The sequence below is a fragment of the Phoxinus phoxinus genome (assembly GCF_949152265.1).
Source record: "Phoxinus phoxinus genome assembly, chromosome: 25".
Lineage (NCBI taxonomy): Eukaryota > Metazoa > Chordata > Actinopteri > Cypriniformes > Leuciscidae > Phoxinus > Phoxinus phoxinus.
The window spans coordinates 17,957,608-17,984,525 of NC_136900.1; the positions used below are offsets into that span (position 1 = coordinate 17,957,608).

The 26,918-nt window shown below is 36.4% G+C and overlaps 1 protein-coding gene across 3 annotated transcripts; it reads left to right on the forward strand.

Annotated features, from left to right (window-relative positions):
* The first annotated feature begins 233 nt into the window (after window positions 1-233).
* Window positions 234-25,141, forward strand: erc1a (ELKS/RAB6-interacting/CAST family member 1a). Of its 3 annotated transcripts, none has more exons than XM_079603117.1 (19): window positions 234-408; window positions 1,743-2,576; window positions 5,934-6,311; window positions 7,369-7,443; window positions 8,536-8,691; window positions 8,774-8,941; window positions 9,021-9,188; window positions 10,556-10,693; window positions 10,883-11,023; window positions 11,930-12,070; window positions 12,716-12,909; window positions 13,219-13,230; window positions 14,149-14,236; window positions 14,369-14,500; window positions 16,227-16,387; window positions 18,868-19,015; window positions 19,275-19,376; window positions 22,694-22,860; window positions 23,787-25,141. In XM_079603117.1, exons 2-18 carry the CDS (start codon window positions 1,890-1,892, stop codon window positions 22,745-22,747), a joined length of 2,943 nt encoding a protein of 980 aa, XP_079459243.1. In that variant the 5' UTR covers window positions 234-408; window positions 1,743-1,889; the 3' UTR covers window positions 22,748-22,860; window positions 23,787-25,141. The 3 variants fall into 3 exon arrangements, with proteins under 3 accessions (XP_079459243.1, XP_079459245.1, XP_079459244.1); XM_079603119.1 differs by lacking the exon at window positions 13,219-13,230 and adding an exon at window positions 20,103-20,159 and having other exon boundaries at window positions 23,787-25,069; XM_079603118.1 differs by lacking the exon at window positions 13,219-13,230.
* Window positions 25,142-26,918: the final 1,777 nt, after the last annotated feature.

The following is a 26,918-nucleotide window of genomic DNA, read 5'->3' on the forward strand; positions in this document are numbered from 1 at the left end:
AAAATATAAATAGCCTATTTAATATATTTCCAAATAGGCCTAAATATAGGCTATATATTAAATATTTGATATATAATTCTGAAAATGTACACTACAGTAAATATTGACAATTGAATGTCATATTTTATACACTTATAAATATATATATATGTATTTTTTATTTATTTTTATTTTTTATAAATGACCTTCGTATAGCATGGCGTTGGCATTTCAGAGGCGAGTGTTGTGAGCGCGCAGCGTAGGCGTTACGTCACTGAAGTCCTCCAGCTCTGGGAAGATGCTGGTGTATGTCTGCAAATAATAAAAATCATAAAGCAATACAAAGAAAAATAGGCCGCTTCCTCTCTATCACACATCTCTTGGACAGACGGTCGTTCCATATCGGATGAAATAGACCAGCCATTCAAGGTAAATAGATTTTTGGAGAGAGAAAAAAAACCTATTGTGGTTTATTATACATTTGTGAATGCTCGTATATGGTTACGGTTATTCAACATCTACATATATTGATATTCAAATAGCGCCTCTCATTTACTGTCGCATTTGCTGGACAGCTATTACTAACAAAAGAGGAGGCAAATGTGTTAAGCCATGCAATGGTGGAGAAGAAGGACATTGAGGGAGGATGCTCAGGATTGTGGCTGAGCGATTGCAAGACTGGATTTTTCGGAACATTAGGTTTAGTATATCCGTAATCTAAATTGTATTAGAATTGTAGTCTGTAATTTTGCGCATTTGCAAGTCTCATTGACGTGATGTGTGGAAATGCCGACGCTTCTGGTTGGTTTGTCAACGCTGTGAGAAGCCTTCACCTTAATAGAACACCATTATTTAATCGACAGCGATGGACATTGAATATGCGTTTAGACTACAAATTATTAGCTGAGTATCCCATAATATTGTTGTTATAGCTGTTGACATTAAATGTTTAATAACCTTGGAGTGTGAGCCCACATTAAAACCCCACCTTTCCTTCGATTCACTCATTCGGTGTGTAAATGGGAGATGCATTATTACATAGGCTAGCTAGCTAGTGAATTGTTTTTGTATATGAAAGTAATTGTCCATAGCACGATTCAGATGTCTATTTAGATATAGTATAATAATAATGATATGAACAATAGTAATGTTAACGTAGAAGTGGGGGAAAAGCTTATGTTGCTTGTTTAAAATTGAAACCACTGCAAAAAAATAGCTTTATTTCCTGCCTGGAATTGATTTTTTGTACATTTTAGAGGCCATTTTTAAACATGCTGTACATTTAGAATATATTGAGATATAAGTCTCAATATGAACAATTATAGCTATAATTATATCTATAAGTACCTACTAAAGCAAATCAGTAGCTGTAAATAATGCACAAGATATCATAACACAATAAACACTAACACTATTAGATTATAGCTCTCAGTGATTTTAGTATTTTTAATCAAAAAACACTGCAAAACTAGCCTCTGAGACAGAGAATACAGATATATGCCAGCTACAGGTCACTTTGGGTTTGGGATTTGTAGGCATTACACCCATCTTAATATAGGCCTATATCATTTATGGAAATACTCAGTATCAATATCAAACTCTAGATAAAATTACAATTGAAAATATTTGAGGATTACCCCCCCCATTTGAAATGTCTGAGTCATTTTTGCCCCAATTTGATATATGGTTTGTGGTACAGATAACATAATTATATAATATAATTTTGTGTGTTGAGGGGTTTGCCTTTTTATTTCATTTTACAGGCCACCATACATCCTCCATTTGAAAAACACTGAAGACCAGCATTTGCTTGACAGATCACATTCCTCATACATGAGATGAAGATGACCTGGCCTGCCTAGTAGCATATTTCCTCAAACAAACATTTTTTGGTGGGTAAATTTACCAAAATGTACGGAAGTTCACGCTCGGTGAGCAAAATGGACAGTAATCACAGTGGGGGTAGAAACAACCAGGGCAACTCGGGCCGCTCACCACGACTGCCTCGGTCACCTCGCATGGGCCACCGTCGCACCAACAGCATGGGGGGCAGCGGTGGAGGCCCGGGCGGGTCTGGAGGCAAGACGTTGTCCATGGAGAACATTCAATCTCTCAATGCCGCCTACGCCACGTCAGGGCCGATGTACATGAGTGACAACGAGGTTGCAATCGGCACCTCCCCTGACCTCCCTAAGAGCGGAGTAGCGACGGGACGCTTTGGAGGCAGCATTCCCTACGGGGTCCGGGGAACGGTCACAGGCAGCACACCTGACATGGCCATGGTGCCGGCAGTGTCGACCGACTCTATGGGCTTTGGAGGGGAGATCCATGCAGCTTCAACCGTTCCTCACTCCCTACGTCAGGCGAGGGACAACACCATCATGGAGCTCCAAGCCCAGCTCAAGGAGGTTCTGAGGGAGAACGAGCTCCTTCGGAAGGAGATCGAGGTGAAGGAGAGCAAGCTCAGCTCGTCCATGAGCTCCATCAAAAGCTTCTGGAGCCCGGAGCTGAAGAAGGAGCGTGCGCTACGCAAAGACGAGGCGTCCAAAATAGTTGTGTGGAAGGAGCAGTACCGCGCAGTGCAAGATGAGACACAGGTGGGTACATCTGGCAGGATATGGTTGTTTTTTTTTTGTGATAGTTTATTGCTGATTGGAGAGTTGTTTTCTAAATTGAAGCATGTAGTTGAAGGAATCTAGATTTAAATATCCTAGATCAGTACTAAAAGGCACTGTATATCTATAAAAGTGTAGTTCTATTTAGAAACAGATTTACACTGATACATTTTGGATAAGTGCGACCCATTTCGCTTACGTCTTCACTATTCTCTGCTATTTTATAAGTAGTGCAAGTACTGTGTTCACACTGAAAAATGCAGATGTATTTTATGAGTACATGGAAAAAATTGCTAAAATGGAAAAAAATACCTAAAACCTAAAAACTAATAAAAATGACAAAAGCGCATAACAAAAGATAGTACAATTAAAATGAAACCAAAATTAAAGTAAAAGCTAATTCAAAATATTAATAAATACTACCCCGTGACTCCCTATATTTGCCAAAATATGCATTATACAGAGCACACTGCGCTTGGTAGTGTAATATCTGTAATATCAGAAAATGTTTTTCTTCATAATTTTGACTAATTATTCACGACTATTCTTTTTTGTTTACCAAAAAAACATGCAAAATGTGGAGATTTTTATGTGAACACGACATCACTAGCTTAATGTGACAACAGCGTAGCATGCTATTAAAATGTTCATCTTCATAATGCGTATTGTCATGCATGCTATCTTTAAAATAGCAAGCAGTATACAGTATATACTGCTCAGTATTCAGTAATCAGTGCAATAGTTTTCCATTCCAAACACTGCCCTGAAATGCATGTGTCAGGTAGAACTGACCAGCTTAAACTAGTTAAGACCAGCTATTTATAGACGCATTTTTATCGCATCAATGCATTCTCATAGATTTATAGGAGTGACGGAGAATTGAGTGATTAAAGATCCAGCTCATCTTCAAACGAGAAGGGAAAGTCTACCTCCGCTGTGAGGTGACGCTAATGGCCAATCCTGAAATGGACATCCTGGTCCTGCTGCGTGCGGCTCACTGCACAGCCTGATTCCTGCAAGCCACAATATGCTCGATGAGCAATACATCTGAGCTAATTAAGAATGAAAATCTGCTTTCAGATATTCTTCAGTCCTTTTAAATGTACATTGAGATGATAAGACGGGTTTTGGTAGCAGTGACAGTGGCATAGTCCTCCATCTATGTTGCGTTTGAAACACTCCCCTTATTTGAATGATTAGCTTCAAACCGTGATTCACTGCAACATGGCTGTCATGACAGATTCCCAGACGATGGGGCGTACAGCACTAAGCTAATGACAGCTTGGTTATTCACTAGCATAATCAGCATTATCACGCTCCTCACACCATTCGCTTGAGATTGAAACTAACACACGAATCATCAGAGCGCTCTGACTCTTAGTATGTGTTATTTGGTGATTCTTGCCTATTAGTTGTGTGCCTGTTGGGCTTAATAAGATCGTACCATTAATTATGGCACAGTTGTGTATGTGTGTGTATGATTAAGAAAATGTATAATTACTGTTGTTTAGTTGCCTTTTGGCTGCCATCAAGTTTTCAACATAGTAGTTGCATTTACATGATGAATTTGAAGTAAAGAAGAGTATAAGAGATGGCAAAATTAGCATACACTCATTTTTCCTTGCCACCTTTACCACTATTGTTGAGGACAAGTGCATGATGGGTTGTAGATAAAAAATCTTCTTAAACTCGTAGATCACCACAAAATGAAAATTGACACACTTGTTGTTCGAAACCTATGCAACTTGCTTTCTTCTGTGTAACATTAAAGGAAAGTTTGAAGAATTGTTCTGGTTGGTCCTATTTACACCTGGTATTAGGATGCGTTTTGGTCGATTGGATCACAAGTAGTCAAAGGAGACACATTCCCATTTCCTGGTGTTTTAATCTGTCTCTTTTGTCCACTTTCAACCACTTCTGTCTTCAGCTGACAAAGGTCTTCAGCTGACAAAGTTTAAATCCTGTCTGGTTAGCACGCTTCCCATAATGTTTACCTCAGTAGGTGGAGAGTAGACGTCTTTTGTGGCTGATACATTCAACCACATTCGACCAACTACACAACAAAAGCAATCCGATTGAATGTGTTTTCACTACCTCTGGAAGTGGTCGAAAGTGGAAAAGCTCAAAACGTTTTAGACCCTGTTTAGACCTGTTCTTAGCGCCATCCACTTGGTATCCGAATCCGATCAACCAAAACTCATCTTAATACCAGGTGTAAACAGGGCTTTAGATGGTCAGTGAATTGGAAACAGGTTTTAAGCTTCAAAAATATTTCTATATTCCACATAAGTAGCATAACAATGACAACACTGATATGAACATATTTTATGATACCTTTATTATGCTTTGAAGCCTGAAAACCCCAGTCTCTATTAAAGCTGAAGTCGGCAAGATTTTTTTGATCATATTCACTGAAACCGACACTATGCTCTGACAGAACAACATAAATCAACCGGTTTTAGAAAAAACCCGCGCTTCTACCTCCACCTAGAGCCTGTTATTTGTTTAGCAAAAATCCACCGCTCCCGGTTCTTCTGGTCCAATCAGCGCAGGGCTGTGTGAGATCTGACTGTCAATATCACATGCACACGCCTGAAGTTCGCAGGTGTGTTGGCTTGTACGAAGCGTGACGGCGGAGAGAAAATCTACTAACAAGCTTCCAATTCCTTGGTTAACAGCCAGAGCTAGGAGGTCCAAAACAACCAAGGAAAAGAAAACACCTGTAGAAATCGATGCTGAAGAGACGGGCGCATTCACAGAAAATCTGGTGCACACGCACTGATGAGCACAAACTCGATGGGAGGGTGCTCTGTGGTAGTGGGGGAGGGGCATAAGAGTTGTATACATTCAACATTTTGGCTAAGACTTGCCGACTGCAGCTTTAATTGTAATTGCATGGAAAAGAGCTGGATGTTACTAAAACCTTCAACATCCACATGAGCACCAGAGCACAACATGTCAGAAGAATATGCACTAAATATTGCTCCATCTGAGCGGTTTTAACCAAGTCAAGATATAGACAGTAGTAGTTACAAATGAGATGTTTACATCCTAACTGTTCTCAGTAATTACTCATGCTACTGCTTGTATGAAAGATGATACTATAGATTGAACTGTATTCACTGATGAATAAAGAGATGGTTTCTGTGGGATGCTTTTATAAATAATAGGATAATAGCTGATAAACTATGATGTGAAACCGATAACCTCGATTTCTTGACTGCTAACTCTCCTTTATATCAGTTCCCAAATCTACAAACAGCCAATGTCTCTAAACTATTTCTGTTTTAAAATATTTTTGAATGAATTGTGAGTGAATGATTCTCGTGTCCATCACAGCACCTGCAGACATCCGTGCAGGCGCTGCAGGCCGAGCTGCGTATCCAGCGTGACTTGAACCAGCTACTCCAGCCACCCGGGGAGCCGCTGGCCTGCGAGCCCAGCGAGGAGCAGGAGAGACAGGCTCGAGAGCTGTTCTTGCTCCGCCGTACCCTGGAGGAGATGGAGGTTCGCATGGAGACCCAGCGGCAGACGCTAGCTGCCCGCGATGACTCAGTCAAAAAGCTCCTGGAGATGTTGCACAGCAAGGGACCCTCGGCTAAAGCCAGTGAAGAGGACCATGAGCGCACACGTCGCCTCGCAGATGCTGAGATGCACGCGCACCACCTGGAGAACCTTCTAGAACAGCGTGATAAAGAGCTAGTGGCTTTGAGAGAGGTGTGTAGTAACTCGAGTTAAAAGTACAAATGACAGAATATGAAAATAATATTTAAAAAACTGCACTTTACATGAATAGAAAATAAATTTGGTGCACTGTTGTTTAAAAAGTGTATGTAATTGTTTAAAAACATTATATATATATATTAAAAAAATTTTTTTTTCATTTGACACTAGGTCATAACTTTGATATAATCTATTATATGCACATTATTAAAACATATTTGTATTTTAATTCACAAATAATAATGTTTAGCTCTTTACTTACAATCCTGTTACTAGATGATTCTAGAAAACAGAAAATATATTAATTTAATATTCCTTAAAATGAATTGATTTTCTGTTCTCTAGAATTATACACACATTTTATTTGTCCGCATTTGTCAAGCTCAGCCACCCTATTACCTAAGTTATTATAGGAAAAATTATTAAATTATTTTCTTTCATATTGCAACCAATACTAACTTTGGTGTAGTGTTATGTTTATTTCTTAGATAATAAGTTGATATAAGATTATATTTATATATGTTAATGTATATGTTTATTTGAACAAAATTAATAAATTTTTTAACTGTATTTTGAAATTATATAGTTTGGATAACTTGGTTGCAAAAATGACAATCCTCATATAAAATGAATAGCAAATAAAACAGCTTGTACAATATTTAGTATGACATCCGGTCGTTGACAACCATCGTTTTCCTTTTTTCACTGTACATGTGCTAAAAAATTAAACAAAAAGACAATTTTTGAACTTTCAGGCAATACAGGGAAATAAAGCAGAAAGACTATTCTCTCTTCATGCACCATTATACAACATTCAGTCAAATAATGACGGCAGCTATTCTCCTCAAAGCACAAAAAAGTAGGATACTTAATAGAACCAGATAGCAGGAGAGCCTATTTGTACTTATAATAGAGTACAGCTCCTGCAATGTGATGGAAAATTCAGCCAAAACTAAACAGTGCTGCTCTCCCTCAAGGTATGATGACATATCTGAGAGCTCTATTTCTAGCACTGGTGTGAAGGAAGTGCCAACCGTGTCTTTAATTGCAGGAGCTGCATCGCCGCCTCGAGGGGACGCCAGAGACTACGAAAACCAAAGCTCTTCAGACTGTAATTGAGATGAAGGTAGTACTTTAGCTCCTATTTTAATTAATGTGTTCATCTGTTTACATACTGTATGACGGCAGGAACCACATTTTTCTTTTGACTATCAGTGCATTAAAAGCACATACAAATTGATGTAAAATATCAAACAATATTTTGTACTATACTTTTATTAAGCTTAAAACCCTTGTGAAAAGGAAATACTCTTTATAATACATTTAAAAAGAGAAATAATATACTTTAAAAGAAAATATTTAAGTGTGAACTGAATTTAATGTATTTGGACACTTAATTGCATGTAATTGCAAGTTAATGAAAAATTAAATGCAATTAGCTTTCATTTAAATTCAATACAATGAACTTTAGATTACTTTTTTAACCCACTAAAGTAGGACTTAAGTACATCTTTATATGTAATTTCATAATTACAAATATAGTTAAATTGGTTCAAATGTACTGCTATTGACAAATAGTCCTTTTTATTGAAACTTTTATGTAATGTATTTAAATATATTTGTATAAACACATTTTTTTATGATATACTATAGTTGCAATTTAGTACATTTAGATTCTAAATTAAATATTCCATAACACAATACGGTTAAAATTATAATCAAGTAATTTATGTGCTTTACTATGTCAGTCAACACATTAAAATAAGTATATACTTGACATTAATACTTTTAATTTGACATTATTACAAAGTGCACTTTTTAACAGTGTACAACAGACTCTTAAGAAACATGTGTACACTTAAGGGGATTTTTATTTCAATAATATTGTGTTATCTACAAATACAGTTTTTAAAAAAAACATACTTTTTTGTGCACATTCAGTACAATTAATAACACTAGAGAAGAAGAGAGAAGTTCAGCAAAAAATAAAAATTATGTCATCATTTACTCACCCTCAAACCTGTATGATTTTCTTTCGTCTATCGATAATTTTTGGCAGGATGTATGTTTCATATAATGAAAGTAAACGGTGACCATAAATGGTACAACAGAAAAGTAGCATGCAACTTTTGTAGTATATTCCAAGTTGCATATTCAAATTTGCTACATTTGTGATTGGTTGACGTTATTGACATCAAACCTATGACGCATGTTTTAGGAGTCTCAGATCAGTTCTCTAGAGCGGGGTCTCAGGGAGCTGGAGGACCAGGTCATGATGCTTCGATCCAGTAGCATGCTCAGCTGTGAAGAACGGCAGGAGGAGGCCAAGCAGATGGAGGTCTACCGCAACCACACCAAGTTCATGAAGAACAAGGTACTGCATGCTCTGCTTTAGAAGAGCACATCAGGATTAGCCCACATATGAATAACAAACGTTGACAAATTATTTTATGTAGATGGACCAAGTTAAGCAAGACCTTTCCAGGAAGGACACCCAGCTCCTCGGCTTGCAGACCAAGCTGGAAACCCTGACTAACCAGTTCTCTGACAGCAAACAGCATATTGAAGTTCTCAAAGAGTCTCTGACTGCCAAAGAACAACGTGCTGCTATTCTCCAGACAGAGGTAGTAGAGCACACCAGTGGTTAGTCTTCACCCATCACACCGCCAGATTCTCTGACCGCTGCGCACAACTGTTTTGCAGGTGGATGCTCTGAGGTTGCGTCTGGAGGAGAAGGAGACCACGTTAAACAAAAAGAGTAAGCAAATCCAGGAAATGTCTGAAGAAAAGAGCACGCTCAACGGAGAAATCCACGACCTGAAGGACATGCTGGATGTCAAGGAGCGGAAAGTAAACGTCCTTCAGAAAAAAGTGAGGGCTAAGTTTAGCTATGCAAAGAGTCTTTATTTATTTTACTTTTCATTACAGGAAACCGTTGATAACAATGAACGAAATGTTCTCTTATTGCACGTGTCAGAAACGGGTCACCCCTTAAAAATAATACATTTACAAAAGTCGTACATGCATTGCCAAACATAAAAAAATTCTAAACTAATGAACAATTAATACTAGGGATGCACGTTATATCAGCCTCCATTTTGGTATTGGGCGATATATGTTCATTTTTAATGTTATTGTTATACACACACCTTCTGCTGAGACACTTCAGATGCGCACTGTTCGACATGGTGGTTTTGAACAGCTTAAAATATGATTGGAATTACTTTGAAAAGGAAAATACGGTAAGCAATCTGTCATATAGGCTTCATAAAATTATAATGAAAACATTATAATTGTGTGCTTGGGACATGGTGAGACTTTTGTTTTTGTAATCAGGCTCTTAAAAATTATATAGAAATTTAGATTTATCCGCTAATATATCGGTTATCGGCTTTTAAATATAAAGAATTATTTTGATGAAAATTTTCATATCAGTGCATCCCTAATTAATGCCGTTGAACTAATGAATAAAGATCACTAGAAAATCTGATTTAAAGTTGAAAGAAAAATGATAAAAAACTAAAAAAAAGTGTCACCAATCCACATGCTAAAAAATACAGAAGTTACAAAATCATACAGTACATGCCATACATAAAGAAAATACATCTACGAGAACCTAATATACAATCATACTGTTAAACTGATGAAGATGACTTCCAAAATACCCTGATTTAACAATAATTTACACCAAAATAGCACAGTTATTGCTACTGTTATTGCATTACAGTTATTGCTATTGTAAAATCATAGTAAATTAATATAGGGTTACATTTACATTTATGAATTTGGCTGACGCTTTTATCCAAAGTGACTTACATTGCATTTCAAGGTACACATTTACATTCTTATCAGTTCTTGCTTTCCCTGGAAATCGAACTCATGACCTTGGCGTTGCAAGCGCCAACGCTCAACTGTTTGAACTACAGGAAAGCATATTACAAAGTTGAAAGTTAATTACAACAACATCTGTATTCATAGTATTTTAGCGTAAACAAATGATAGATTACCATTGTGAAACTTTTTTTATACTTTGACCATGAATTATTACTTAATAAAGTATTTTTCCCAAATAGCTGTGGGGTAAAGTGTGTCAGATGCTTTTGGGGTAAGCTGTGCCAGTGGCTCAACTAATAGCTTTTCCTTCAAATGCAGGAAATACTATTAAAAAATACTCTTGGAAAATGTTGCAAATTCACTACAGTAAAAATTTGAATGTATATAAAACTCCTGCTTTTCAGATTGAAAACCTGCAGGAGCAGCTGAGGGATAAAGAGAAGCAGATGAGCAGCCTTAGAGAGAGGGTGAAGTCTCTACAGACCGACACGTCTAACACAGACACAGCCCTCACTACACTGGAGGACTCACTGGCTGAGAAGGTGAGGACCACCTCTAGAGGACGCTATAACACTCCACCAGACTACAGGACAAAACGTTGGTGCACGTCCAAATGGCATCGGCACGGTCGTAATCTGGAGTCGGAACATCTGTGCTTAGTTATAAACATTTCATGTTCGTTGTATATGCTGTTTTCTTGGCACTGCGTTAATGTGTCCATTTCTGAACAGGAACGTATTATTGAGCGTCTGAAGGAGCAACGAGACCGCGAAGAGCGCGAGAAATCAGAGGAGCTGGACAGCAGTAAAAAAGAGCTGAAGGAGTTAAAGGAGAAAGTCAGCATTCTGCAGGGAGATCTGTCAGACCGAGAGGTTAGAGATCAACAACCAGTCCTGAAAGAGGACAAGAAATGCCATTAAAAGCACATTACATGATAATTACTTTTTTCTTTTTTTTTGCTGCAGAATAACATGACAAAACACCACACAAAACAATGTAATTTTTTTATCTTTTATAAATATTTTAGGTTAATTTACTTGAGAGCAAAATTTTCTTACCCCACTGGCAAATATATTATAAAAAATAAGTTTAAGTTTATGCTTAAAGTGAGAAAATATTATTGGCCAATGAGGTTGAGAAAAAAAAAACGTAATTCAAGATCTATTCTCTGAAAGCAAGTTTTAATATCATGCAATTTTGCTCTCAAGTAAATCTTAAAATATTTAGTATTAAACTAATAAAACTCAGATATTTTCTGAAACAAGTTTTGTTCGAATTTTGAGCTTTCATTTAAGTTTTCATTTTAATTTTAGTTACATGTATATTAATTTTAATTCATTTTAGTTCTGTTTTAGTTTTTCTTTTTGTTTAGTTTAAGTTTTTCATGCTATATTTATATTTCAATATTTAAATTTACAAAAATGTTTTTAATATGTTAAGTCTTAGTTAACTATAATAACCCTGCTATGTTGTTTTAAGGATTTTTAGTTTGTTTGTTTTTACTCAAAAACAAAAAAAATTACTGATTAAGAAATATTTATTATGAAATAAGGTCAGTCCTGATTTCTCTATTATGTGTAATACAATTTTATAGAGATTAAATTATTTTTATTTATTTTTTAAAAAGAGAAATCTGCTCATAAGTAAGGTGGTCAACCTTGAAATGTATCCTATGTGACAGGTTAAGTGCCTATCATGCCATGAGCTTCTAATGGTACATGTATACTAAAAGTGTAAGTTGTACAGCTTGTATACCTCAATGCTAAGTTTGGTTTCAGACTTCTCTGCTGGACCTCAAAGAGCATGCATCGTCGCTGGCCTCATCTGGCCTGAAGAAAGACTCCAAACTGAAAAGCCTGGAGATCGCCCTCGAGCAGAGGAGGGAGGAATGCAGTAAACTCGAGAACCAACTCAAGAAGGTGAGCGAGAACGTCCTAATTTGTAGAAGATTGTTAAAATATTAGAATATTATGTTAGTAAAAAATAAATAAATTAGTAAGCCAAAGTTCCTTAAATGGGATACTTTTTACAAATGCGATTTCCCGTCATGGATATGTCTTAAAAAGATCATGGAAATTAGTCAAATAAAATAAAATAGTTTGGTAAATTTTTTTGCTCTTCTGTAAAATATTTATTTGGCCAAATATTGTAGAGAAAAATTGCAGAGTTAAAATATACTGAAACCGTTTAAACAGATATAAACATTTAAAAGGATTCAACCCCAAAATGAAAATTCTCACCCTTATTTAGTTGAAAACCAAACAGCTTCAGTTCCCATTGACTTCTTTTGTATGGACAAAAAAAAACCAAAACCCTCATTTTCGGATGAACTATCCCTTTAAATCTGTTACTGAAAAGATTGGTACATTATACTTTACTGATATTTCACCCAGCAATCTACAATTTATAAAATCTGGAAAGGTCACAGTGCATAGTACACCCATGCGAATTGAAACAAAGCCATTGTAAACTACGAAGGAAAAACAAATGGGAGAGTAAGCATGGACTTATATATTTGAGTTTGTGTAAGTTGTGGGTGTGTTTATCTCACATTCATCTATTAGGTCCAGAGTGCCGCAGCCAATGCACAGGCCAACACAGAGATATCTGAGCGGATTTCTTCACTCGAGGCTGATGTGGCCAGACACAGAGAGGACTCCGCCAAAGCCCAGGCTGAAGTCGATCGTCTGTTAGACATCCTGCGTCAGATGGAGAACGAGAAGAACGACAAGGACAGAAAAATCAGTGAGCTGGAGAGGTCAGTCTATTTCCCCTGCTCACCATGGCTTGCTCTCACTTCTTTTTTAAATGTGATTATCTTTTTTCATTGGTGTAGCAGTCAAAACATGTTACGTCTTTGTCCATTTTTGCTGCCGTGTTTAAGCATCACTGTCAAAACGTTTTCAGTGTCTGCGTTTGACGAGGCTGATGTTTTGACTGGGCTTCTTTCCCCTCTTTGAGTTGTGTGTTGAAGCACTGATCAAGTTTTTCTCATGCTAAAAGGCCTTTGAACTTCTGCTTTTTGTCTCCCTCTTTTTCACTTTTTCACCTGGAAATGTGTACCTAGTGTGGCTTCCAGGTTAGTAGATACATGTGTACTTCCACACACATAAATGAAAGTAATATAAATCTGTTAAAGACCCCATGAAATAAAAGTTTTGTAGTTTTTAGTCAACTGCTAGTGAACCCTTAAAATTTAAAATGACAAAAAAATAGCTTTTAGACACGAATTTCAAATTTACTGATAGTTTTTTCTTGAACACTAAAATCAGTAATTTTAAATGCTACAATATTAAAATTTTGTCCAATTGTTATTTTCATGTTTTGACTAATAACGACAAATTCAATACTATATTGTCTAAATAAAAAAATAAAAAACACTAAATGCTACAAGTGAATTTGGGAATCCCAACATCATAACTTGCAGTATGAAAAATGTATATTCATTTTGAGATTTGCTAAAGATTACATTTAACAGTGTTATTAAATTAAGAATTAAAATGTTTAAAGATGAACTTAGTCTAAATAAAAAAAATGAAAAAAGATCAGATACATTTTTTAAAACATCTGATAACCGATGTTACCGATATATTGTGTGTCCCTAATTTCCAATTACATGATCTCTAAAATTAACTAGAAACTAGCAAATCATAGTTATGTCTTTAATAGATGACATAAATAGAGCCTTTTGCCTATTTTCAAATAAAATGATGAACCCTTCAATGTCCCATGGAAAGTTGCGTTCATCAAGCGATTTCATGAGGTTTTAAGTGCAAAAAAAGAAAGGGAATGTATTTTGCTCCTGTGAATAGTACAAGGAAGTTATTATACATGTGATCAGGCTTGGTGATATTTATTGAACGATAATAAACCAGCTTTTTTAGAGCTTTAGATAGTTAGTGTTATAAACCCCTCTGCCCAAAAACTCTTAAACTCTTCATTTGAATATTAAACCTCAGAGAGTTCCTCTCACAGCCACTTAATGGTTATGTTTCAGGCAAATGAAAGAGCAGAGTAAGAAGTCCTCTGTCAAACACAAGGAGCCACCAGGGAAGGGCAGGAATGTCAACGATGGCCCACAGCAGGTGAGACGTACAGAGGGTTAGTTATGACAGCTTTTGTCATAAGCTCCTTTGTTTTGACAGATCCCTGTATATTTCCAACACTGTCAAACTCTGCTGGTGTGCTTATGATGAGCTGAGCCTTGTCTACCCCAGGAGTCCCTGCGGCAGAAGGCAGAGCGCATCGAGGAGCTGGAGGAGGCTCTCAGAGAGAGCGTTCAAATCACTGCCGAAAGGGAGATGGTTCTGGCACAGGAGGAGGCCGCACGAACCCACCAGGAGAAACAGGTCAACACTACAATCAAGATATTTCTTATTTGATTTTCTTTTCCTCCAATGAGGAAGCCAGCTTTCATTAAAGTGTGATTTCAAGACCTACAGTGCTATGCATAAGTTTAGACACCCATGCTAAAGTTTACTAAAAAGAGGAATAAAAAATCATATTTTGGAAATTGAACTTAATGCCTTAATTTAAAAAAATAGGAAAAATCCAACCTTTAAGGACACCAATTTTCTTTGTGAATGAATAATGTATCGTAAATAAATAAATGTTCTTCCTCAAAATACAGGGTGCATAAGTTTGGACACCCCTATGTTAAATTCCCATAGAGGCAGGCAGATTTTTATTTTTAAAGGCCAGTTATTTCATGGATCCAGGATACTCTGCATCCTGATAAAGTTCCCTTGGCCTTTGGAATTAAAATAGCCGCACATCATCACACACCCTTCACCATACCTAGAGATTTGCATGGGCTACTTTCCATAAGATCATCTCTCAATGCAAATCAAACCAGCTGTTAGGCTAACTGAAATAAAACCATGCCAATCTCTAGGTATGGTGAAGGCTATGTGATGATGTGCGGCTATTTTAATTCCAGAGGCCAAGGGAACTTTATCAGGATGCAGAGTATCCTGAATCCATGAAGTAACTGGCCTTTAAAAATAAAAATCTGCCTCCCTCTATGGGAATTTAACATAGGGTTGTCCAAACTTATGCACCCTGTATTTTAAGGAAGAACATTTATTTATTTACGATACATTATTCATTCACAAAGAAAGTTGGTGTCCTTAAAGGTTGGATTTTTCCTATTTTTTTAAATTAAGGCATTAAGTTCAATTTCCAAAATATGATTTTTTATTCCTCTTTTTAGTCAACTTTAGCATGGGTGTCTAAACTTATGCATAGCACTGTAGGTCTTGTATGTCATGTATATTTATACAATCTTAAACCTTCATGGGCATTTTTATAATGAATACACATTTTTCAAGTTATGCCAAGCTCTAAAATATTTGATCAGGATAAGAAAACCAAAAGTGGGATTTACATCCATACATTCTGTATTCGCTTATTGGAGAAACCAGCTCATACCAGGTTAAATTGCTCAAGCTAGTTTTTGGAACATGGTAGCCAGTTTCTTGCTGATCTATTGTAGTCTACCAGCACTAACAAGCTTGTCCAAGATGTTCAACCAGGTCAAACTCTGTCCCATTAGCTTATGGACCGTCTAGACCAGCTAGAAAACATTTAATATCACCAAAAGCCAGATTTACCAGGATTTTCTAGTAGAGATGAGCTGATTTCAAATCAAAACATTTAGGATCAGTTTTAGGATCAGTCAATGTTTAATGTTTTTTTGCATTTGGTCATGATATGTTAGTTAAGGTGATGTCACATTAACGAAAAAGTCACAAAGAAGTCACTTTCAAACCAAGCAAAATGGCGAATTTGCGTGATCTCAGATAACAGATTACTCTAAATTGTATTGTAGAAACATGCATTTTCTGTAAAGCTGCTTTGAAACAATATGTATTGTGAAAAGCACTATACAAATAACAGTGAATTGAATTGAAATATGAATCGCCCTCACGCACCATTTCTAACTGCATGTATTTCTATTGAAATTACTGGATTTCGCCCGAAAAAAAAATCAATGGGGACTGCGTCTTTAGTCAGTCTGTGAAGTACAGAATAAACAATAATGAAAGAGTTACCTTTTGTTGATTTCTTAAAAAGATGGAAGAGTTACTTGGAGCGATGGAGAAGGTGAAGCTGGAGCTTGAGTCCATGAAGGCCAAGATGTCGTCCACCCAACAGTCTCTGGCTGAGAAAGAAGCTCATCTGACCACACTGAGGGCAGAGAGGAGGCGACATCTGGAGGAAGTGCTGGAGATGAAGTACGTTACCAACTTTCTTTTTACATCTTGCCATAACGGTGCTTGCTGAGAGTCTGAAAACTTCAGTAAAGACTGAAAGAACGAAGAGGGTTTGTGAACATTTTGTGAAATTACAACACTCATTTTGCATGGGGAACCTGCAGGCCATATTCTTTTACGTAGGTTACACATCCAAAACAAACTGTTCCTTAATGACTGTATCCTGTTTTATACATCAGTACATCAAGGCAGTGACTAAACGACCAACTTTACGACCAATGCTAGTTTACATAGTTTCATGTATCTGAGCACAGTGTGAGCTCACTGACTGTCCGTGCACAGAGTTTTTCTGGTATAATCCATAAAGCTGTCTAGAAAGCAGTATAAATCTCGTATTTACACCGTATCTAGTTTAGTTGCCTCATCCGCTTGTAGTCTTGTAGCACTTCTAAAAGTAAAGGTTCCTTTCAATGAAAACCTTTCAGTGAACAGTTCTTAAAGGGGACCTATTATGCCCCTTTTCACAAGATGTAATATAAGTCTCTGATGTCCCCAGAGTGTGTATGTGAAGTTTTAGCTCAAAATACCCCACAGATAATTTTTTACAGCATGTTTAAATCGTCACTTTTTGGGGCTCAGAAAAACGCACCGTTTTAGTGTGTCTCCTTTAAATGCTAATGAGCTGCTGGTTCACGGCACAGGGGGCGGAGCCTAACCAGCTCGCGCTCAGTGAACAATCTCAACTCACGGAAAGATAATAATATCAAAACAGAAACTCACAGTAACGGTGATCATTTCGACTCTGACAATAATGCCTAGAGTCAGAGAATATATGCTGTATGGAGTTGGAACAGGTATAGTTTAGTTTAATTACGGTTATAACCTATGTGTCATTGATTGTAGCCACTATTAATACACGCCTGCTGTAGGACCACGTCTGAATGATGACACCAAATATACTGATGAGTTTAATAAAGTTTATTGTATGTCACAAAAGATGAAGCGTCAGTTTTACTCCAGAACATCACTGTAAGAGCTGAGTAAACACAGTATAAGAAGTGCGTAAGTACATAAACAAATTTCGGTAGATTTGAGGGAGCATTTTCTCAAAATGAACCCACCTCGTCTTCAGCGGCTGGCTCAGATTTCATGAGTAAATAGAGAGAGCTATGTGAATGAATACATCTAGCCACAACACATTCAACGCTTTGGAGACATTCTCATCAGTGCAGTAATGTGTACAACTCGCTGTGACCTCGATCAGGGCGGGTCTAAGTGAAAACGGCAGTGTCTGTCAAAACTCGTGGGCGGGGCCTATGCTGTAGTGACGTCACTAAAGCCGCATTCTGAAAACAGGTCGTTGGGAGACACTGCTTATGATTTATGGGGATTTTTAAAAAAGGAGTGAGTGGATTTTTATCACTGTAGGGTGATTGTGTACACACACTGCCAACACTCATTTATGTCCAAATACCATACAAAAGTTAATTTTGCATAATAGGTCCCCTTTAAAATAACTATTTTTTCTTAGTGTAAAGAACATAATTTCAAATTAATAATTTAAAGAACTATTTTCCTCTAAAACAACCTTTTGTGCAATGGAAAGGTTCCATGGATGTTAAAGGTTCTTCATAGGACCATCATCAATGATAATAAAGAACCTGTATTGGATTACTGTTGTATTGATTTGATACAGTGGGATTTGACCTATTGTTTATCAAAATTATAATTTAGTTGCAATCTACTCATGCATTCGAGTCCCTCTTAGTCATGCATCAACGTACAGTATAATATGCAGGAGCAGCAACAAACAGCAGATTGTAAAGATTTAAAGAACATTGTATCTTCCTCTGCCTTTCATGCAGCAGACACATTTGTGTTATGCAATGAACTTAAGATGATCTAAATTGCTTTCCAGATCAGATATTTAAATCATTAAATAACCATATTTTTCATCAGACTTCATTTTGAGGTCACTTTGGCAAGCTGTAGTGTTAATAATATAAATAAATGAATACAGAGTAAACAGAGATAAACATCATGACAGAAAAATAGGCTGTAAAATTTGAGTATATGTTTTTCAGACCGTCATAAATGCAGAGGATGATTCATTCTGCACGTGGCTTGTTCTGCTTACTATTTCTGTCTTCATACTTCAGCCGTGCTCCAGGGAATCTGTAGAAAAACTGAGAATAAACAAGCTATTTCTGTCTTTCTGAGACAATTACGCACAGACATTTTGACAAAAGCCATTTTCCACGGAGATGTTTTGCACCCGTGAAAGCAAACCTCCTTTAACCTGCTCTGTTGAGTTTAGCAAGACACCTGGTCATTGTCAATGTGGTCAGTTGCTTTGAAGAGCATTTCCACAGTACTTCCGTAAAGTGCTGTTTGACATTAGGCTTCGACTTCTAATCATTTCAACCAGGTATATAGATATAGATATGTTTTTAATTTAGTTAACGAAAACATTTGTGTAACTTTAAACAATTGTAATTCAGACAGGAGGCTCTGCTGGCAGCCATAAGTGAGAAAGATGCTAACATAGCCTTGCTTGAGCTGTCTTCGTCCAAAAAAAAGAAGACACAAGAGGAAGTGGCTCAGCTGCGGAGGGAGAAAGATCGTCTGGTGCAGCAACTCAAACAGCAGGTACGGACTGCGTCACAGGGTTTAAAAGCGTATCTGTTTGTCCTCAAGGTCAAGCTGTTTGTTTACTCAACTTAAAAGGCCTAGACAAAATACATCTTTGTTTTGACTGGTGGCTTTCGGAACGCAAACAAGGTCTATTGATGTGCTTGTTTTAATTGCTCTCTTCTTGACCCCTAATCAACCCCCTCCTAACCTTTCGCTTTCATCCGTTTCTACCCCCCTTTCTTTCCTTACATCTGTGCCTCCTCTTTTCTCCTAGACACAGAATCGTATGAAGCTCATGGCGAATAATTACGACGATGGCTACTTGAAAACGCCACCTGACCAGACCAACCACAAGCCTCCAAAGTCACCCGATCAGGTCACAATCCGGTCCTCTACAAACACCAGAAAAGTGTTAAAGGGACAGTTCCCCCCGAAATGAAAATCCTGTCATCATTTACTCACCTTCATGACATTTCAAACCCATATACCAACATGAGAAAATGATGATAAAATATTCTTTTTTGGGTGAACTGTTCCTTTAAAATTGTGTACTCCTGTCATCTGCTTTTTTCTTTTTTTTTTCAGTGGAAATTCAATATGGCTGAATATGAAATTGTACCTTTGCTGTATTTTGCTTATCTCATATTCATAGGAGCTTAATCTTAAAAGCAAGCCAAAGAAAGACAAATTGGAGGTGTGGGCAGTTTCATACATGTTATTAAAATATTAATATTAGAAACTGAGTTGGAAACGGACGCTCCATTGTCCGTTTCCATTGCAGTCGCGTTATCGTAATTGAAATGGAGCTGCCCTCATCTCCAACGCAGACGCCATCATTTCCTTTTTACTGCCTTCATATTGATCATAACTTCTCAACCCTATGGATTTTATTCTTATTCATGACTGTAGAAATCGCCCCTAAGCGCAGATCCAGGATCAGTTTCCCTTAGACCTCGCAATACGATAATAACATCAAATACACTGAAAGCTGATCCTGCGTCTGCGCTTACGGGTCACTTCTACTTGGATATATTCGCATACTAACCTGATCTTTTTTCCCATGCTGCACTTGGCTAAAACCCTGCCATCTCTTAACCAATAGGATGATGAGGAGGGCATTTGGGCATAGCCTCACTGGCAGCCATTTTGTTTTAGAAGGGTGAGCATTTCTTTGATGGACATGTAAAAGCCAATCTCAGCTGCCCTGTTCCTCCCCATGTGACATCAAACCCTGCCTGTCTCGCTGTGCCTGTTTGAGATTATTCACCATGTCATAGCAGTGCGAACATGCTTCTGAGCTTTCCAGTGGGAAGTGTTTTATTAGCAAATATTTTAGCCATTTTTTAATATCTCAAAGGTTATTTGTTTTCATATAAAACCTACATATATAACTTATTTATAATTGCACTGCTATGAAATAGTCTACCAATCTCATTCCCTCTGGTTTTGTTTTTTCCCTCCCTTTTTTAAGCCTGTTATCTCTATGTATGGTTTTGTGGTTCAACATAATGCCAGATGGTGCATTAAGACTGAAGTTTCCACACTCTCTTTGCCCTCACCAGATTAAATTCCCCCTATTCCACCCAAAAAAAGAAAAAGAAAAGTAAAAGAAAGTAAATAACTTTTTTTTTAATTATCTGGGTTACATAATCAATAAATTAAACACAAAATATAAAAAAATTAAATCTGTATATAAACTGGTAAGAGAATGTCCTGTACAAAGTTAAATGTTTTTACAAATATTAAATCATGTACATACCGGTACACAGTGAGGTTTGAGACCACATTGAGAATCTATGATTCAAAATGTAATTTAAATCTGGAAATAAACAAAGTTTGTGCATTTGGTGTACTAAATATTCATAAATTCTGAAATGTATTCAGCCAAGGATGCATTAAATCGATCAAAATGACAGTGAAGACTTATAATGTTACACACTATTTTTATTTCAAATAAATACTGTTCTTTTTAACTTTATATTCATCAAAGAATCCTGAAAAAAAAATAGTTTTAAACATTGATAATAATAAGAAATGTTTATTGAGCACCAATCAGCATATTAGAATGATTTCTGAAGGATCACGTGACACTGAAGACTGGATTAATGATGCTGAAAATTCAGTGTTGCCTTTACATTACAGGAAAGTTTATGTTAATATAATATTAATATAATAAATATTAATATTACAGTTTTATTGTATTTTTGATTAAATAAATGCAGCCTTTGAATAGTATATATATTAGAGCTGTCTTTAAAAAAAAATTAATTGCACATTTTTCTGTAATTAATCGCACCCAACATTAAAATGTATAATATATTTTTACATTGTAATACATCATTTCACTGTGAATCTCCAAATGAATGTAGAGACAACATAAAGATGGTACATTTAAATAACTGTTTAAAGGCCAGTTTCACCAATACCAATACTTCTACTGATTCTGCTACTCAATTTCTGGGGATGAAATTAATAAAAAAAATATTGTTTTCGTTGTATTTGACCAATATAATCCATAAGGTTATGACGACACCAAACTTTTACCAGTGAAATTTCACAATTCTCGATTCCCATTTTTATACCACAACAAAAACTACTAGCCTACCTTATGTAAAGTTAAAAATAAATAAAGACAAGTAAACAGTCAGATATAAGAACAAATATAGAAATTACAAGCAATAGCACAAATTAATAGAATCAAACAAAGATAAAAATAAACAGTGCTTTAAGATTTTCAGAGAGGTCTAACAGTAATATTCATGGAAGAAATACTACAGGAATTAAGTAATCAAATGTAAAATGTCTTTCCTGTACAAAATAAATATAGATTAATCCTTATTAAAGCTATAAAGCTTTTAACTCATTTAAGACTTACAAAGATACTTGCCAAAAATGACATTTTGACATAATTTTGTGTGTTTTTGTCCATTCTAGCACAATAAGACACAAAAGAGAACTCAAATCTGTCTGTGAAGCGGATTTCTGTGCACGTTTCGGGGGTCGTGTGTGTGTGTGTGTGTATGTACAGTTTTGAGCTGATGCACTTTAACCAACCGTTAACTATTAACAGACAATGTTAGATTGCTGAATTATTACTAAATTAAATGAACGGATGAGTGCCTTTGAACAGCACTGTGTTTGTGTGTGTTTTAATTATTGAAATCCCTGCAGGCGTTATTAAATATCATATTAATTTGAGTTGGTCTAGCTAGAGGAGATTACTGCACATGCCAGTTTGCTGTCAGTTTACAGAAACATCAACTAAATAAATGAGGACTGTTCATTACTCTTTATCAGCATTTAACAAAACCAATGCACTGGTATGACCCAGAATGAGGGACTTTATCAACAAATAAACTAAAATCACATTAAGAGACAGCGTAATTACATACATGGTTAGTTTTTTAGAGCCCAGCCATGAAAGCAACAACAAAAAACAGTCGCAACAGTGTAATGAAATGAAACTACATGAAATCTTAGGGTTTTGGGGTAATGTCTTGTCTCGTCATGTCTAAAAAGCATGTGTTTGCATGCCGAAATATGTCTTTTCAAAGCACCGTGCTGATAGAAACGATGTGCTTGCATTGAACAATATCAGCCCCAGCAAGCTAAAGTTTGCAGACGCATGAGAACAGACTGTCTGTTTCCCATGATCCGTTGTTCTGTGGTAGTGACAGTCTCTCTGCTCTGTAGATAAGATCTGGGCGGAGAGCTACAGTGCACAGGAGCTCTACACTGGCCACCTGATTATCCCGTACAACCACCCCAAAACCCTTTACTTACAGAATCAACTCAGCACACATCTCATCACACCAGTTACCCAGGACCCACCGTCAGTGACGACACACGCATTTTCACAGGTAACATCATATAAAGTGATATAATGTATTTTTTTTAATGCAACCTGTAATTTATCATATATGTTGTCTAAAATTTGCAATGTAAATCTGAAAGTAATATAATTTAATTGTTATGTCAGACCTACTTAAGCCGCTTTTTTATAATTTTCTAGTTGTCCATAAGTCAATCAAAAAACATTTATGTTATGGCTTATAACTATGGACAGCCTATTTCCGCCACATTCTTTGGTAAAATCTTACTTATGGCAAAAGTTGAAGTCAAAATTATGACAAAAACTATTGACAAAAGTCGAAAATGACTAAAATTTTGAAATTGACGAAAAACATTTAAGACGATATGTCGAAATTCTGACAAACCGTTGAAATTGAGAGAAACCGTTATAATTATGACAAAAATTTCTATTCATAATTATGACATCTCATAAAAAGTTGAGATACTAAGTCAAAATTATGACAAGAACTATTGACAGATCGAAATTGACGAAAAACATTTAAGACATAAGTCGAAATTCTGTATCGCATAATTATGACTTAGTATCTCATAAATTCGACTTTTTAGTATTCTTTTATATGGCGGAAATGGGCTTCTGATGTGATGGCGGGAAAAAAAATACAATTAATTATTTAAAAAAGCAATGCAATAATTTTTTTTTTAAGTAATCATGCCCCTGACCTGAACACAAAATTCATTATAAGGAATTATTTTAAATATTTAATTATTTTAAATACTAAAATATTATTATTTTGTATAATATTTGTATTTTGTAAATAATATTTATTATTTGATATTACAAAAATCAGGCAGATTATTTGCAATTAACAAATTTAAACAATATTCACACTAAAGTGAAAATATTTCAAATGAAAACTTTACTGGTATCAAAATGTGTTGCATATGATTTGATTGAATTGTTTTTGGGTTTTAGTGGGAGCCTGGGATGGTGAGTCAGTGTGGAGCTGCAGTTAGGATCCTTGGACCCTGCACTGGACCTCCAGAACCTAACTGGCCCCGATCGAACCCTCCAGCTTCCTCCACTGTCTCTCCGCCCTCACCTCTCACCTGAACTAAACCGGAGCCCTCAAAGAGTCTGTAACAGTCTCTAGTCTTAATACTGGTGCAGCATTGACAATATGCAGTGTTAGTTGAGTCGTGAATGCAATTTTAATTTCGTTCTCTTGATATGTCATCATGGTTGAGTAAAAAAAACAAATTTAGAATGTTAACCTGATCAATGGGTGGTGCTATATAAACATAACTGAATGCCAAACTGTCGTTAAACAATTAAAAAAGTGTTATGCTAATTTAACTGCACTCAGTATTAAGACTACTGGACCCTCGATCTCTTCTGCGTTTAGGTAGCGTCTTGCACTGGTTATACATCATTGGATGACCCTTCCCCTTTACCGAAAACCTATAGGACCCCTTCAAGAGCATGATGTAAACATTTATAGATAGTGATGTCTATTTGTCACACCTGACGCCAAGTCGGTGGAAAAAAATCAGGTTCTATATGTCCTTTAATTCCAATTAACAGCTGCTACATGGAATAGACATCAAATATATGTGAAAACAGTTTGCAGTGCTCATGAAGGAGTCACCGGGGGGTTTGCGCAAGGAAGTACAGTTCTCGCTTACTGAGACTATAGTTGTTTTCTAGCAGCTCTTAGACAGGACATTGTAGGCTCCCAAAATATCTTCATATCATATCCTGATAACCAGTTTCTGAGAGCTCATTGCTGGTTTTATGTACTCTCATAAACATGGATATCATTGTGTGTCTCTCTCTCTCAAAGTGGATTTTTTATGTTGCATTTGTGGCCTATTGTCTTCGTGTATTAAAATTACAATAAAAGATGGATAGTCCACTAAAAACAAAACAAAGACAAAACAATTAAAAAGAAAACAAGAGATGATCAAATCAGACAAAAGACACGGGTATGGGTGTTCTGAATTTGTATAAATGTGTATGTATATAAATATGTATTATCAGTGTTTTCACTCTCTGAAGTTTTCTTTTACTGCTTGTGTTGGGATATACATTTCGCCATTAAGCAAAATATAAATACACATTCTGGACCAATGAAATTTCACAGTGGGCGTGGCTACAGCAACTTTCTGACATTTTCACAAATCTAGCTGTCCGGTTTACAAAAGCTTTAAATGCTTTATTTTGAGATTTGATGGTATTTTTTGCAGCTGTTGTGCAGCAGTGGCCAATTTTTCCCTTTCAAGCAAATGGAATAGAGAAGAAATTCAGAAATTAAAATGATTTGTATGTTCTACTCTGTGTCCCACGGTGAAAAACTCATTGATTGGCAGAGTAACTAAACATCTGTTTTAAATCACAGCTGACTTAACATGGACTGCATGTCATGTTCGATTCATTTGCAGCTTAAAAAATAGCATACACTAAATTTCCACCCACTCTGTCATCTTATCGCTACAGTAGTACTTCACCACAAAATTAAGATTCTGCAATTATTTAGACTTTTTGTGAGAACATAATCCTATGTTATCTCTCATACTGCAAGTCTGACACCATCACTGATACCAATATTTGATTTGTCATATTTATTGCATTACAATTAGTGTAATGTCAGACTTTTGGGAAGATTGGAGGGTTGAAACCCAGCACAAATTTACAATTAATCTGTTTAAATTGATTCCAAGATATTCATCACAGAAACAAAAGCCTGAAGACAAGAAGTCGCCTGTCTCATTGCATGCAACAATGAGAGGAATCCTTACAAGCATTAGCCAACGGTTTAATTAAGTCAAGGCTTTTGTAACGCAAACAATCGGTCTTGACGTTATCTGTTGTTGATGCACTGTAACCATCAACTCCAGATGTCCCCTCTCCAGTTTGAAAATCTGGTTAAAAGCGGCCAAATCACATCCAATCAGCATTGGGTTTCCCACAGAATTTGCCTCATTAGTGTTATATAACTGTTAGAAAACAGTCTGAGTGCACTTGTCTGTTCTTTTATAGAAATTACATAACCACTACTACATCATGCAAATGTGTCAGAGTAGCAGTCACTAACGTGGTACTCGAAACCAACCGGCAGGTCAAATGTTTGTGTGAGATGGTTTATGGAAAATCTCAGTGTTTACACAGACACCGATGGGCTGAACCATCCCAGAAGGATTTCAAACTGTGACATCATAAAGGGTACCAAGCAATAACAGTCCTGCCTATAAATGGTAAGGCTTTTCTGATTAGTGGTAATAAAACTGGGAGTTGGCTCGTAATACATCCACTGCTGAGCACTATAAAAAATTATACTTTAAAGACGATCAATTCTGTTTGGACACAGGTTGACATTGTAAACATTGGTGGGGGGATTTATTTAATTTATTTAATGAAATTAGAGATTTGGACTCAATGTTTTCCACTCTTGCCAAACGCCTCGGCCTACTATGGCTCTATTGTTTATACGAATGTTACAACAGTTCTCGTAATGGCATTTTCAGTTTGATGTGGGGTCGCCACATCTCTTTAACATCAACATTTGAGTTGCAGATGCTAACAAAGGACGTGTGTCAATACATGTGCTCTTTCGAATGGGATTTGGATTTCTGCAGTTTAACTAAATAGGGAATGTCCATTGTCTAGATGTGGGCATTACCAAAATGCTTTGAAGGCAACTTAGTCTGCTCGGTGACCATCTTGGTAACGCCCCTGGCAGCTGTTTGTTGTCATGCAATCTACCTGAATGGGGAAAGGCCAATATCTTGGAAAATGTTTGTCAAATTACATTCAAATAACATATGGTAAATAAGGAATAATGTCTGACAACAATATCATACATTACTGTATAAATACCGTAATCACAGACACTCCCGTCCAGGTGGGATTACAGTTCTCAGAGGATGCCTGAAAGCAGTCATTTTTTGTTTCAAAATTGTTAGAGGTTTTGTGGAAAAAATACAGGCTTGTTCAATTCATGGTTTAAATTAAAGAAACCCAAAAATAGGCTACCTTGGAAAATAGTCCAATCTGAATAGACCTTTAGTCACTTTTTAGAACTGCAATGCAACTGTGAATCTTCTGTGG

Bases quoted from the DNA above. Each gene is read 5' to 3' on its own strand.
- erc1a (XM_079603117.1), top strand. From the start codon at position 1,890: ATGTACGGAAGTTCACGCTCGGTGAGCAAAATGGACAGTAATCACAGT. The intron at 10,694-10,882 runs GTGAGGACCACC...ATTTCTGAACAG, and splicing joins AGGACTCACTGGCTGAGAAG to GAACGTATTATTGAGCGTCT. The intron at 14,501-16,226 runs GTCAACACTACA...TTTCTTAAAAAG, and splicing joins GAACCCACCAGGAGAAACAG to ATGGAAGAGTTACTTGGAGC.